Genomic DNA, 13,375 nt, shown 5'->3' on the forward strand with positions numbered 1-13,375 from the left:
CCTGCAAGGATTAAATGCACCTGCTGGTTAAGCTGATGAGGTTTTAGTGCTTACCTAGGAACGTCCCAGTGAATCCCAGTGCTAAGAAGCTGGTGATGACAAACAAGGTCCCTACAGCCAAGATGACCAAGCCCAAGTAATAGGCCCAGTGGCAGTCCAAGCCCTCCAGCTTTGGTTGGCTCTTCATGGCTTCTGTGAAGCTGTTGGGGAGACAAAAAGGGCTGTTAAAACCAGCAGCTCATTACCAACATCACCCACCTCTCCCTGGCAGCTTTGGGAGAGGATGCTGGCAAGGAGGATGCTTCACCAGGTCTCTGCACCAACTCAACCTCCCAATGGGAGAAGCAAGGAGCCAAAGCCTTGTGAGCAGCCAGGGCTTGACCTGAGGCTGCTCTTTCTACCTGCAACCCTTGCTCACTCCTGGAAAACACCAACCCCACTGAACTGCTTTGCCTTGCTCACCAAAGCCCAGCATTCACCATAACCAGAAGCCCTGGAAAGACCCCCTTGCCAATGCTGGAGGCTGTGATGCCTGGGCACAGGACTTGGAAGAGCTGGGAACAATTGGCTGGGTTATCTCATGCTCCCACCCCCGTTCCTCTCCATCCAAATATTTTGCAGTGTTCACGTGCTCCCCACGTGCCCAGGAGTGATTCATGGCTGCAGCCTGACACATCAGGGGGAGGACTGGAACGGCGGTAGGAAAATACTAAGGAAGCACATTTCCAAGTGAGAACACAGCTTCTCTGCTCCAGGCTTGTGCAGGCATCTCGGCTCTGACCTTCCAAACACTCCTTTGTGAGCGGAGTAATCGTGACCCCCTTTCTCCTTTCAGCCCCTTGAACTCTGCCTGGAGCAGGGCTCAACACCCCGCACAGCTCCGATGCGAGCGGATGACTACAAAGGAGACAGTGCTGTGATTAGAAATGCCCATTAATAACAGGGGGAGGAGGTAACAGCCCCGCAGAGCTGCACACAGTGCTTCTCCACATGCTGCTGACACACGAGGTAGGAAACTTGGAGCCTTTCTTTAATGAGCACCCAGGAGGCTGAGATTCGAGTGGAATAACAGGGCTGCTGTACCTCCAACCACTGCACAGGCAATGAGAGCTGCTCCTGGGTTCCTTGGCTGGAAAATGCTTCCATGATGTTACCTGCAGGGCTTGGGATAGTTTTTTCCCCTCTAATGCCCAGCAAATCCCTGGATTTTCTCTACTGCCCACATGAAAGCTGAGAGGGACAGACCCCGCCTGGGTGATGGACAACCGGCTGGAAACGCAGCTTTTGAAGGCTCAAAGGCCAGATAACAAGTTACATACACCAAGCAAAGGCCAGCATGATTTCAACCCCATGGGTTAGGGACCTGGATGGTGTTTTCCTTAAGAGCTCATTCCTACTAGATTTTCTACTGCCGGGGAATTCTTAGGACCTTGGAGCGAGCCGTTTCATCTTCGCTTTGGACTGGAGCAAGGAAACCAAACACAGCGTAAATGTAATGTGCTTGGGAGTGAGCAGGAACACAGCCTTGGTGATTTACACTCTGCCCTCCATGCTGGACATCACAGGGCAATCCGGGTTTCCAGGGAGCTGAGTACAGGCAGAGGAATGGCCCGTGTCCCTGGGGCTGGCCCTCCTCCAGCACCCATCACACCTCCCTGTGCTCACCAGGCTCGTGTCGGTTTGGCTGGAAATCATTCCTGATGGGAACACACAAATCCGGCTGGAAGATGAAGCAGCAGCAGCTGCACAACCCTTTACATCATCTCCCTGCTATTTGTTTCGAAGTGACACAAGTCTCCCCTATGAGGAAGCCCACATCCACATCCCTGCCACCAGTGATGCTTGGGTTTGGGAGGAAAGCAACTCTGCAGGGATGTGACCATCTGCCTGAGCAGTGCTGGCCTGGCTGAGCTCTCAAAGCATCCCCAGGGATGCTCCGGAGGTCTCTGCTCCCATAAAAGATGATGCTAATGCCTTTTCACAGCGCTGGGGCTTTGATTCTGCATGTGGCCAGGACCCCCCCATAGGGCACCAGCACAAGGAAGGGATCTCACAGCAATTAAAAACCACTGCTGATGATCCCTTGGGGAGGCAGGGAAAGCAGCACTGAGCTGGTCCCTGGATCCCAGCTGCCAGCAAAGAGATGTCAGAGCAGAGAGATACAGCGACATCACAGCGCTCGGAGGCTGCTTATCCTCACCTCCTTGAGGCTCCTCTACCCTATGCCAGTGACCTGACTTGGCCTCAGAGCACGAGAAGAACAAAGGTGGCTTCAAGAGCAGGAACCGGTTGTCTGCGCATCAGCCTCCGAGGCTCTGCAAGCAGCACATGACGTGGTTTGTTTTGGCAAAGCCGTCTCCCCTGTTCCAGATGATCCCATCCTTCCCTTTCATGGTCGGATAGGTCTGCATTAGTTATTCTCATCAGCATGTCTTGTTCGGTCCCCTGCTGTTCAGCTTACAGCTAGAGAGGGAGGTGTTTGCACGGAGATAATGGACTGCCTTTCCCTCTAGTAATGTTTTATATCTTCCTAAACACACTCTCTATTTGCATTAAACATGATGCGCGCAGGAGTCTTGGTAAATAAACCTTGCAAGCATTTGTGATGCTTGGGCCATGACAAGCAGCGCGGAGCCATCAATTATTCCAGCATCCTCCACTGCTCCTTGGTGGCGGGGGAACATCTCACCCTCCCTGGCAGGGGGAGGACAAGGTGTTGGCCATCTCCCTCGCTAAGGGAGCTACTCATGCAGGCAATCTGTCATGAAACCAGTCCCTTCCACCATGTGCCTCTGAATCACGTTTGTCACAGCCATTTATTTCTGGCTGCAGGAGAAGGCACCCAAGAGGACACCAATTAAAGCCGTGCTTTGTCCCAGTACCTGGAAATGCTTTATGCGCTGAACAGAGCCATTGCCATGGTGAGGAGCATCCCTCTTCCCAGCGCAGCGAGGGCTGGGTAGGCTGCGACCTACTTTAATCACATCCCTGGCTGCTATCACGAGGACATCTGGCAGTGGGGAAAGGGGGGGACTGCAAGGTGCCTTCAGCAAATGGAAAGGGGGGAAACGGGGCTTCCCCTGACATCTCCCCATCTTGCCAACGTGAAGCGTGACACCAGAGGTGCCCATTCTCCACCCCAGCCCAAATCCATCAGCTCTGCCCTAGCCAAATTGGCACATTTGGCCCATTCCCGGCAGCATGAGAGCAGCCAGGGTGGTTGCACAACTGACTCAGCATGCAGCAAGGTTGTGCATGGGGAAGCCAAGGCAGTGGGCAATGTTCTGCCCACCCTTCCCAAGACAGAGATGCACTTGCTCAGACACTCAGCCATCACTATACATGAATCACCTCTTCCTTTCTTACCCCTTTTGGGTCGGAAGGGACCTGTAAAAGTCACCTAGGCCAACCCCCTGCAATTAGCAAGGACATCCTCAACTACATCATGCAGCTCAGAGCCCTGTCCAACCTGACCATGGACGTTTCCACGTATGGACCATTTACCACCTCCCTGGGCATCCTGATCCGGTGTTTCCCCATCCTCATCATAAAGAGCTTCTTCCTGGTCCCATCTGAATCTCTTCTAGTTTACCACATAATAAACCACATGAACTGGAAGATACACTCAAAACGGTCCTGAAGGACAGGGATGGAGATGTCACACAGGGAGAAGGTGGGAGTGAGGGAAATGGGCTGTAGGTCCTCTTACTGGGACACAGGGAGGACATTCACTGATTTATTCAGCCAGACAACAGGAATTACACCACCAGAAAACTTGCCAAACCCGCAGCCCAAAACACACCCCCAAAGGCTGCATGGAACATAAAGCAAACATGGAAACACAAAGAAGCTGAGATTTTCAGGCCCACAGCAAGCCTATTTTGTCATCCCTTTCCCACAAAGGAGGGCAAAGACCTCATGCAGCAAACTGGGTCGCTGCTGGGAGCAGCCCAGCAGTGCTCCCTTTGCCTAATCCCCAAAATCAGCCTGGAAACCGGGGCTGGCAAATAACAAATTGAGGCAGAATTGGGCCAGGAGCTGGCAGGCAGCGAGGAAGCAGCGGTGGTGGATGTGGCCGAGGTTTCAGTGAGCAGTGCCACGCTCCCCATATGGGATGTCAGTCCATCCCCCCACACACACCATGAGGTTTTGTTCCTCTCAGCAATAAGAAAGCAACGGGGGTAAAACCATCCAGTGGTGCCCAGCAGCATATACTGCAACAAAAGGGCTTGTTTGTCTGTGAACAGCAACCCCAGCAACACTCAAACCACGCTGCGGGTACCACCAGCAATTGTTAGCTTGGTCATCATCTTCACAGCTTCTGCTGCCAATAATGACTTTGCTTTTCTGCCAGCACCAGGGGTGGGTGTGTGTGTCTGTGTGTGTTATTTAGGTCAAGCTGGGGGCTGTGGCAGCTTCCCCTCCTACCTTGCATCTCAGCTTCCTGTTCTCCTCCATCCCAATGCCTGGCCGCGGTGCTGGTGGGAAGAGGAGGTGCTGTTGGACACATGGGGCTCTTCCCGGACAGCCGTCAGAGGTGGCTCAGAGGGGACATCAGCTCCTTCAGGCTTGATTCCCATCATTGAACTCAATCACTTGTGCACAAAAGGCCCTGTGGTTCTTGGATCAATGCCATTTACACCATGCTTATTCCATGGTACCGCTGAGTGTAAAGCTGAGAGGCACTACCAGGCAATGACAAGGCAACCCCTTCCCTGTGCAAAATCCCATCTCAGGGTAGATTCATTTTCTTGGAAGCATCAGCTCCAACAAGAAGCCTTTCCATGGAGGAAGCAATAACCAGTGGGTGGCATCAGTAAAGGAGTTCACGTCAGCTCAGCACATTGCCAAAGGTTCTGCCCTCACTCTACCTCTGCGGGGCTCATTCCCACTGGCCCCAGGTACCCCAAGACATCAGCAAGCCCCCATTCAGGTGTGCACATGGGTGTTGCTTTTACAGCTCAGACAAACACCCCAAAACCCTTCAAGTGAGACATTCATAAGGTGCAAAAGGGGTCTGGAGGGAGCTCATTGTAGAGCTCCTGCAGGGAAAGGTATCAATGGTAAGGCAGGAGAGAGCCAAGCTGGAGGCCAGTGAAGGTTGTCACGTCCCATGTCACCCAGATAATGGTCATAAACCATTGGGGTAGCGCTCACAGTGCAAACAGTTCAAAAGTTCAGGAACTGTTTTCATAGATAAGAGCTCCAGTGATGGAAGTTCCCTGCTCCTTGCTTAAAGGACAGGGCTGTAAGGAAAAAAATCACTGCACCAAAGCGATTAAGGATGCTTGTCTTGTGCCATTGACTAAGCAGGTCCCTGCTGGTCACAGGTCATTCTGGATTGCTTCTCAGAAGCCAGCCAAGCCTGATAATGAAGCCCTGAGCTGGGAAACACCTAATTGCTTAATTGAGCACAAGACATCCCTCCCCTTCCACCCAAGGTACCCCTTTGGAGCAAAGCTCACGTGAGAGCATCACGGTGCTGCGCTGGGGGCAGGACCCTGCACACATCCCTGCGTGGGGCATGCAGTGAAGCAGCCACACAGGTCCTGGATGCTTTCAGCCCCGATGCCAACCCTCTCACAGTGTTGCTCTCTGCTCTGCCCTCTCCTCCTCTGCCCCCAGCTTGGAGCCTTTCAAACTACAGCTGCAAAAAGGAAGCCGGTTTTTAAACCCCAGAGACATCCTGCAGCTCCTCAATTGCTCCTTGGCAGCCCACACACACAAAAGGTCCCCAGAGCACGCAGAGAGGAGCTTTAAAGGTTGGATTACAGCACTGGGGGTGCAGGGACCCCCCGAGGTGGCCTTTTTGATTGCTAGCAGCAGCCAGCTCTGCGCAAGCAACACCTACCACCACGGGCAGCCAAAGCGTAGGACATAGCCTGTGCCTCTGTGGGGCTGAGGGGTGGAAAACCTGCCCACATCAATGTGCTTGAGTATAAGAGACTGGGAAATTGAAGGGAAAAGCAAACCAGCAGGAATGGGTAAGACATCCCTCCAGGCATCGCTGGCCACTGAGACAACAGTGCCCATGCTGTATGATCAGTGAACCCCCTTTGGCCAGCCAAACCCCAAGGGGCAGGATGAATCCTTCTCAAACAGCACAACCTCTCAAGGTCTGAGTATTAAGCCCTGGGCAGCTCTGGAGGGTGGGCTGAATGGAGGCAGCGAGTCTGCCATGTGCACCTCAGGGCAACTGCAGCACTTGGTGACCACGCTAAAACCATCCCATCACTCCCACTGTTAAGGGCTTGCTTTGCTTGGAGAGCATCCAGAGCCTGCTAGCCACCATTCAGGCCAACTGCAGTGCCAAGGAAAAGCAAGGGAATAACCCAACCGTGCCAAAACACCTGAGCAAAATAAACCTTCACATTGCTATCATCTGGCCTCGGCCCATTGGTGTGGGCTGGCATCTCATATCCTGCTGGGGGTGAGCTGCCCCATCTTCTAGAGCCCCTCCTCCAAACCCAGGGTCCAAAAGGAGCTTTTCCAGCCCCCTGGGCTGATCTTGTGGTTTCCTTCAGGGTCTGTGCAAGCAAAGGCACCCCCAGAGCACTCACAAGCTCATGACATAGAGCACAGGCAGTGATGCTGGGGCTGGTAGAGCACTGAAGGGTCTGCAGGGGGAAAGCACGGTGTAGTGCTGGGACAAATGAGGTCTCTTTGGCTCTCCCAGCAGCTCTGATCAGGGCCTCGCTGTGAGCCAGGAGCCAGCAGGACCACTGGGAACTGAGACTGTCCCTTCCATCAGTTGGGCTTTTAAAGGCAGTCACAAGGCTTTGCATTGGCTTCCCAAACAACAAGTGACTGTGTAATACATGCAAGAGACTGCCGAGACATTCCCTAGCGAAACCCAAGCCTGCTGTGTCCCTCAGACACCAGCACCACACACACATGCCCTCTGCATTGCCTGCCTTCAATCACAGCCCTATTCACCGCAAGCCTTCCTACAGGCTCTGCTATAAGCTGTGGCTGGGGCAAACGCAGGTCTTGGTGTCACTTCCAGGAAGGCAAAGCTCTTAAATACACGTGCAAATTCCAACCTGAGAGCAGAGCACCTGGGAAATCACCCAAAGCACTAAACAACCCATGAGCTCTGACCCTGGCATAATTGGATCTGGGAATTCAGGGAGAGAGCCTGCCTCTCCTAACAGCACTGAGGATAAAGCCTACCAGGTCGCAGATAAATTGCTGGCACTGAGGAAAGCTTCCGCAGTGAAACCTCTCTGCTGCACTCAGGATGTCAAAGGACCTATTCCCCTGCTGTATCTTGCTTAGGTAGTATTTAAAGAGATCACAGATAAGAGTTTGGAGACAGGGCTTGCTAAGTGCACACATAATCCTGCTCTTCTACACAGGAAATTGCAGCTTCTTATAAACAGGTTTAATTTGGTTTAGGAGAAAATGAAGAGTTTCTGCTGCTCTGGCTGATCCATGCTGTACAAACAGCCCTGCTCTCACCTTGGCTGGAGAAACCACCCCAGAGAGCAAAGCAAGGAAACTGCAGCACTCAATAGCTGTCGACACAGATGGGTTTGGCCACTGCCACACCACAGAATCATAGAATAGTTAGGGTTGGAAAGGACCTTAAGATCATCCAGTTCCAACCCCCTGCCATGGGCAGGGACACCTCACACTAAACCATGGCACCCAAGGCTTCATCCAACCTGGCCTTGAACACTGCCAGGGATGGAGCATTCACAGCTTCCCTGGGCAACCCATTCCAGTGCCTCACCACCCTCACAGGAATGAATTTCCTCCTTATATCCAGTCTAAACTTCCCCTGTTTCAGTTTGAACCCATTACCCCTTGTCCTGTCACTACAGTCCCTAATGAAGAGTCCCTCCCCAGCATCCCTATAGCCCCCCTTCAGACACTGGCAGGCTGCTATGAGGTCTCCACGCAGCCTTCTCTTCTCCAGGCTGAACAGCCCCAACTCTCTCAGTCTGTCTCCATACAGGAGGTGCTCCAGTCCCTGATCATCCTCGTGGCCTCCTCTGGACTTGTTCCACCAGTTCCATGTCCTTTTTATGTTGAGAACCCCAAAACTGCACACAATGCTCCAGGTGAGGTCTCACAAGAGCATCCCTCCTCTTTTGTTACAAAGCCTGGGATAGATCTGCTGCTGGCTGAAGGCATCCAACCATGTAGCACTGGGGCTGCATCCCAGCACTGCAGAGCAAACATCCCACATCCCACATCCCTCATCCCTCCCAAGCCCTGGAGGGGCATTGCATTGCATGCAAGGTTAGCTCCTTACCAATGGCTCCGCACACAGTTAAGCAGCAGGATAACAGCACCCAGGCAGTAGCAGGCAGCGTGTGAAGAGCCAAAGACTCGGCTGAGCGCTCGTGTGTTGTGCTCCCATCTGGCTACCTGGAGAGACAACAGAAAACAAAGAGGGTGGATGGAAGGACACGGGCACATCCCAAAGCCTTGACCCCATATGGAGTGGGAAACACCATCTATGGGGCTTTTGTGCAGGAAGCAAGCATAGGTCGCTGATGGGACATAGCTTAAACCAAGCCTGGCAATGAAAGCTCCTTCCCCTACCCATGCCAGCCACTGCTTGCATCGCATATGCCCTTGCACACCAGGCTAGCCAGCAGCACTAAGGCACAGGCTCATAGAATAATCCCCAAACCACACTACGCATCAGTTTTGGGGACCACAGAGCTGGGAAAACACGTATCCAACAAGCCTAAGAGTACTGCTAAGACTGTCCACAGGCCATCAAAGCCCCTGCCATAGAGCCTAGCATTGCTCTCCTGGAAGGAAAACAGATCCCTAAGTAGGGGATTGATGACAGGAGCACTCAGCTCTCACCTTCTGGGCTCTGTCATCTCCTCCATCCAGCCTTAGGGATCATACCTGCCAGGAACAACCCATGCACATCCAAAGAAGCTTGCAAGCTCTCTCCAGACAAGATATACCAGCTTTGCCTGAGAGCTGCTTCCATTTGTTCAGACTGAACCAGCTGCCCTTTGTTAGCACTCAGCAATCGCAGCTGTTAAGGACCCATCTGCACTCCCCACACATCCCCACATGCCTGTCTCATTACAACCCATAAAGCACATCAGTGACAGCCCGGGACTCACATGTGTGCAGGCAGCATCTCCAGGGAGGCATTAGCATCCTTCACGCATGCTTTGGCTGCAATTGTGAGCTCTGGGTTGTGCTGATGGGTCCCTGCCCAAAGCACCTTGCTCTCCTTCTGGGAGGCTGCTGCATGTAGGTGGTTGGAGCTGCTCCCAAAATCTATAGGGCTGGATCCACCCAAGTCATCAGATCCAGGACCCTCACTCCCAAGCTGATGGCAATCCTTACAGCTCCTCTTTTCCACCTCTCCTGCATCCCTCAGAAAGCTGTCACTTCATTTATGACCTCTTTTAGGCTCCAATTTCAGGCACCAAGCCTAGGGTTTGCATCAGCCCTAAGTTCAAGCCAAGCAGAGCGCACTTGGGCAATGAAGAGGGATGTGGGAGTCAGCAGAACATCTCACCACCAATTTGCTTCTCAGACACGGCAGGCACTTCATTAGCTTTAAATGCACTTCACTCCACCACATGGAGACCAGGCAGCACTGGGGGAGGCACTTGCAACCCAGCTATTGATGTGCTCTGAATGCATGTGCTCATCTATTGGCTCTGCTGGAGCAGAGAAAGGCAGTTTTGCAGGTCCTGCTTCCTTCCTAGGCTGATGGAGAAGCACAAAGTGCTGCTGGTGGAGGGGGAACTGCTGGCTTCAAGGAGGGGAGAACGATGCGAACCTCCGATAAGCAGGGCACTGATTTCACATGCTGAGAGCTGATTCAATTAGTTATGCAATGATTGCTCTGAAATTACAAATCCACTCATGACAGGGAGAGCTGCTCCGCTGCCTTTTCCTGGCTGGTATAAATAGTTTGTATTCTAAATTGAATTTAAAGCGCCGTGCGTCACGCTGCTGCTAAAACAGGAGCTGCTGTTTGAGTGCTGAGTGGGGGGGGGGGAAGGAAATATAAAGGTGAGTTACCACCTTTGGGAAGTAAAAGAGAAGTGACCATACAGGTGACTTGAGGCACAGAGAGAAAACCGCAGCCGCGCGCCAGTTATCCCTACCGAGTCCCTAATTCCTTGGATATGATCCTGGGGGGTGAATGGCAGCTCCTGGCTTGTGTGGAGAGCTTCACAAAGCAGCTCGGAGCTGAAGCCGAAAGAGAAGGGAATGCTGCCGGGATCAGAGCCTCATAATTACCCTCGCCTTTAGAAAGGCACATCTGGGCAGCGGTGGGACAAAGGGACGCGTCGGGATCACTCCCAGCGCATCCCAGCTAATGCTGCCTCCTGCTGCTGCCAACTCCCCGCCTGGGACTGAGATCCGACTTGTATTTAACTGCCAAAGCCTTCAGATGGGACTCCAGGCTCCTTCCCGAGCCCATGTGGGAGCCATCCCGAGCAAAGCAGAGCAGGAGCCTGTGTGGGGCTGGAAGCAGCGGCACCCACCAGGCCCCCCCGGTGGTACTTCAATAGCAATTAACTTGTTCCGGGTCTGGTTCTGTTCCTCCAACAACTAATTAGTTCTGGCTCTGGTCTAATTTCAGTCATTTCTAGCTAATATTAGCTCTTGTTCCCCCCACAGCTCCGCAGCTGCCTTCATGGTTTCATGGAATGTGTTGTTATTGACTGCAGGATAGATTGAGATGAGATCTTCGGAAGTGTGAGGGTGCTGAGGCGCTGGCACAGGGTGCCCAGAGAAGCTGTGGCTGCCCCATCCCTGGCAGTGTTCAAGGCCAGGTTGGACACAGGGGCTTGGAGCAAGCTGCTCTAGTGGAAGGTGTCCCCGCCTGTGGCAGGGGTTGGAGCTGGATGAGCTTTAAGGTCCCTTCCAACCCAAACCAGGCTGTGAATGGTTCTATGATGCTGGATGCAAAATGCAGGGCTGAGACTGGCAGTCTCCCAGGAAAGGCTGTGGCCATTCCCAGTGTGCCTCCCAGCCAAGGCCAGCACCGTGCTGCCCATGAGTGAGCACAGCATCAGGCAGAAAGAGCCCCCCACCACAGCTGCATGTCCTGCTGATGGAGAGAAGGGAGTATTCTTGCTTTCCTTCCGGTCTCTAAGTCTGGAAACGGAGTTAATACAAACTTCCCTCACTTACCCAAGGGTCAGAGCAATAGAAAAACATCAAGGCTCCTTTTCCAAAGCTCCCAGCCCTCTGCTTTCACTTTAGGATACTCGGTGAGGGCTGCAAGCAGTGTTCTTAACATCCCCCCCAGTGCTCGTTACTGGAATAAATCAATGGGAGGATATGGCTGCAAAGCCAGGGTGTGCTCCTGGGCCCCATGTTCTGCCTTTGGCAGGCTGGGTCAGTGCTTGCTGGGGCCTGCTATTCCCAAGGAATCGCCTCCTTCCTGACATAAATCCAGGGCTGATTTCTGGATCCATCTCCCCAACTGCTCAGGCAAACGTGTAAGCAGCAACGAAAGCACCAGCACGCGTTCCCAGTGCCTGCTCTGATGCAGAATGGAAGCGCTCTGAGTTTGCTCTATTTGGGGCAGGAAAACCTTCCCAAAGCCCCTCGAGAAGGGCCACAAATAAGCAATTTCACCCCACAAACCTGTCTCTGCAGCTGATCAATGGGAATTGTTCTTTACAGCTCTGTGTGCACGCCAGACCATCGCCTCTCATTAATATTTAGTGTTTGCTTCAAGGAAATTGATTCTTTTTGTCTGCCATCCAGGGAAGCTGCCTTTGGAACAAGCTGCGTTTTCATTTGCTCAACCCCAGCTCTGAAACAGAGACTTTGTGCTGTTCCATATCACTCCACTTCTATATCTGACTCACCCCAGAGATGGGGAATGCAACCACATAGCCCCAAGGCTCGGGTCTGAGGGATGTTTTGCATCTCGATGCTCATCAGCTGGTCCACGTCCTCACGTTGCCCCGTCACCATTGTAGCTGAAGACCATGCGGGTGCTGTTTATCCCTGTGGCATGCCTGGGAGGCTGGGATGGATCAGCAGCTTCCTTCAAGCCAAGGGAAACTGAGGGAGGGTTGAGGTGAATGGCTGCTTCCCAGCTCTCCAGGCAGTAGCACAGAGGAGATGCTCAGCCCACTTACGTTCAGTTCCCAATCCTGGGCTGAAGAAATGATGACTGAATAGGAGGTGTTACCTTCACCATTCCTGTCTCACTGTATATGCCAGCATGAAGGGGTTTGCCCCATCACATGGGGTCTGGGAAGCAGCCTGCTGAGGGACCCAAAAATCAGAAATTCCATTAAAAGTCCAGAGGAAAAACTATCCCAGTGTGGGATACGGGATGGGGCACATCCCAAGAGGATGCACATGCATAGGATGAGCCCTGGATGCTTCAGCCCTAACTCAGTAAAACCCTTCAGACAAAACCAACCTGGGTAAACCTTTTAACTTCCTGCTCCAGTCTGGCCTCTCCTGGCCACGGGTACATCCTCCTGTGGGTGCTGGGACAGGAGAACCCTTACTCAGAGCTTTGGTGGCTCCATGTGAGCATCTCCCATCAGGGGAGATGTGCCCCTGCTGGCTCCTAACCCGATGAAAGGGCAGGAAACCCGACGTTACCCTTACTACACTTATGGGGACCAGAGAAACTGACCTGTTCCATTTTCCTTTCTGACTCCCTGGAATCCCTCATTAAAGCATAAGGACGGCGAGGAAAGAGATACACCTGAGCTGCCAAACTGCCTGTGGTGCTGCCAGGAGCAAGCAGGGGAGCAGAGCCAACACATTAAACACAGCAGAGCAGGCTGCATTGTCAGTGCACTCCGCTGCCTGCCTGGGAGCAGTGGGGCTGGCTGACCTTTGCTGGATTCCAGAGGAACCAGCCTTTCTGGCTGTCCCATGAGACCAGGGAGGAAATGAGGGTGGCCTGACCTTATCCTTCCCAACGATGCTCCCTTGCACTTAATGCAGATGGTTTATAGCCTATGTGCTGGTAGGGAAGCACCGACAGCACCGGGCAGGCTGAAAGCTCCAGCCTGGGCTCCTGTGGCCACTGAAGGGAAATATCCAAGTGCTTGTGCTGCTCCTAAGTGAGAACCCCCCTGCTTTGCTAAGAGATTGCAAACCTCAGGAGAGATGGAAGGGAAACTGCAGGGCCGGTCCCAGGGAGCATCATGCACAGCAACCCCAAGGGGTGCACAGGAGCTTACCAGCACTGAGCCCCTGGCACAAGTGCTGGCATGTTTCCACGTGCAGCCTCATCCCAAACACCATCCCAGCACGGGGCACCAGCACAGCTTTCCGAAGGCATGTGCAGCAATCACCCCGGGGGACTGGCGTGCCATTGGCAGCAAGAACATGATTAGCAGGAGCTCTGGGCAGTGAAGGCAGGAGAAGAAGAACAGAACAAACCACGGTT

At 53.2% G+C, this 13,375-nt stretch overlaps 1 protein-coding gene across 5 annotated transcripts in view; it reads right to left on the minus strand.

Annotated features, from left to right (window-relative positions):
- The window catches only part of PEMT (phosphatidylethanolamine N-methyltransferase), a 41,201-nt gene that overhangs the window by 9,166 nt on the left and 18,660 nt on the right, over positions 1 to 13,375 (minus strand). For 4 of the 5 annotated variants that reach the window (XM_061473381.1, XM_061473380.1, XM_061473382.1 and 1 more), the window contains 2 exons: positions 8,261 to 8,376; positions 55 to 200 (listed from right to left, as the gene is read on the minus strand). In XM_061473381.1, coding sequence (XP_061329365.1) covers positions 55 to 200; positions 8,261 to 8,376 — 262 coding nt within the window. Of the gene's footprint in view, positions 1 to 54; positions 201 to 485; positions 674 to 8,260; positions 8,377 to 13,375 lie in introns of those variants that run through there. The other variant, XM_061473384.1, reaches the window with a different exon arrangement.

Source organism: Pezoporus flaviventris, unplaced genomic scaffold (assembly GCF_033815535.1).
Source record: "Pezoporus flaviventris isolate CSIRO_AGI_PZ_B2104156 unplaced genomic scaffold, CSIRO_AGI_Pfla_v1 ptg000078l, whole genome shotgun sequence".
Classification (NCBI taxonomy): domain Eukaryota; kingdom Metazoa; phylum Chordata; class Aves; order Psittaciformes; family Psittacidae; genus Pezoporus; species Pezoporus flaviventris.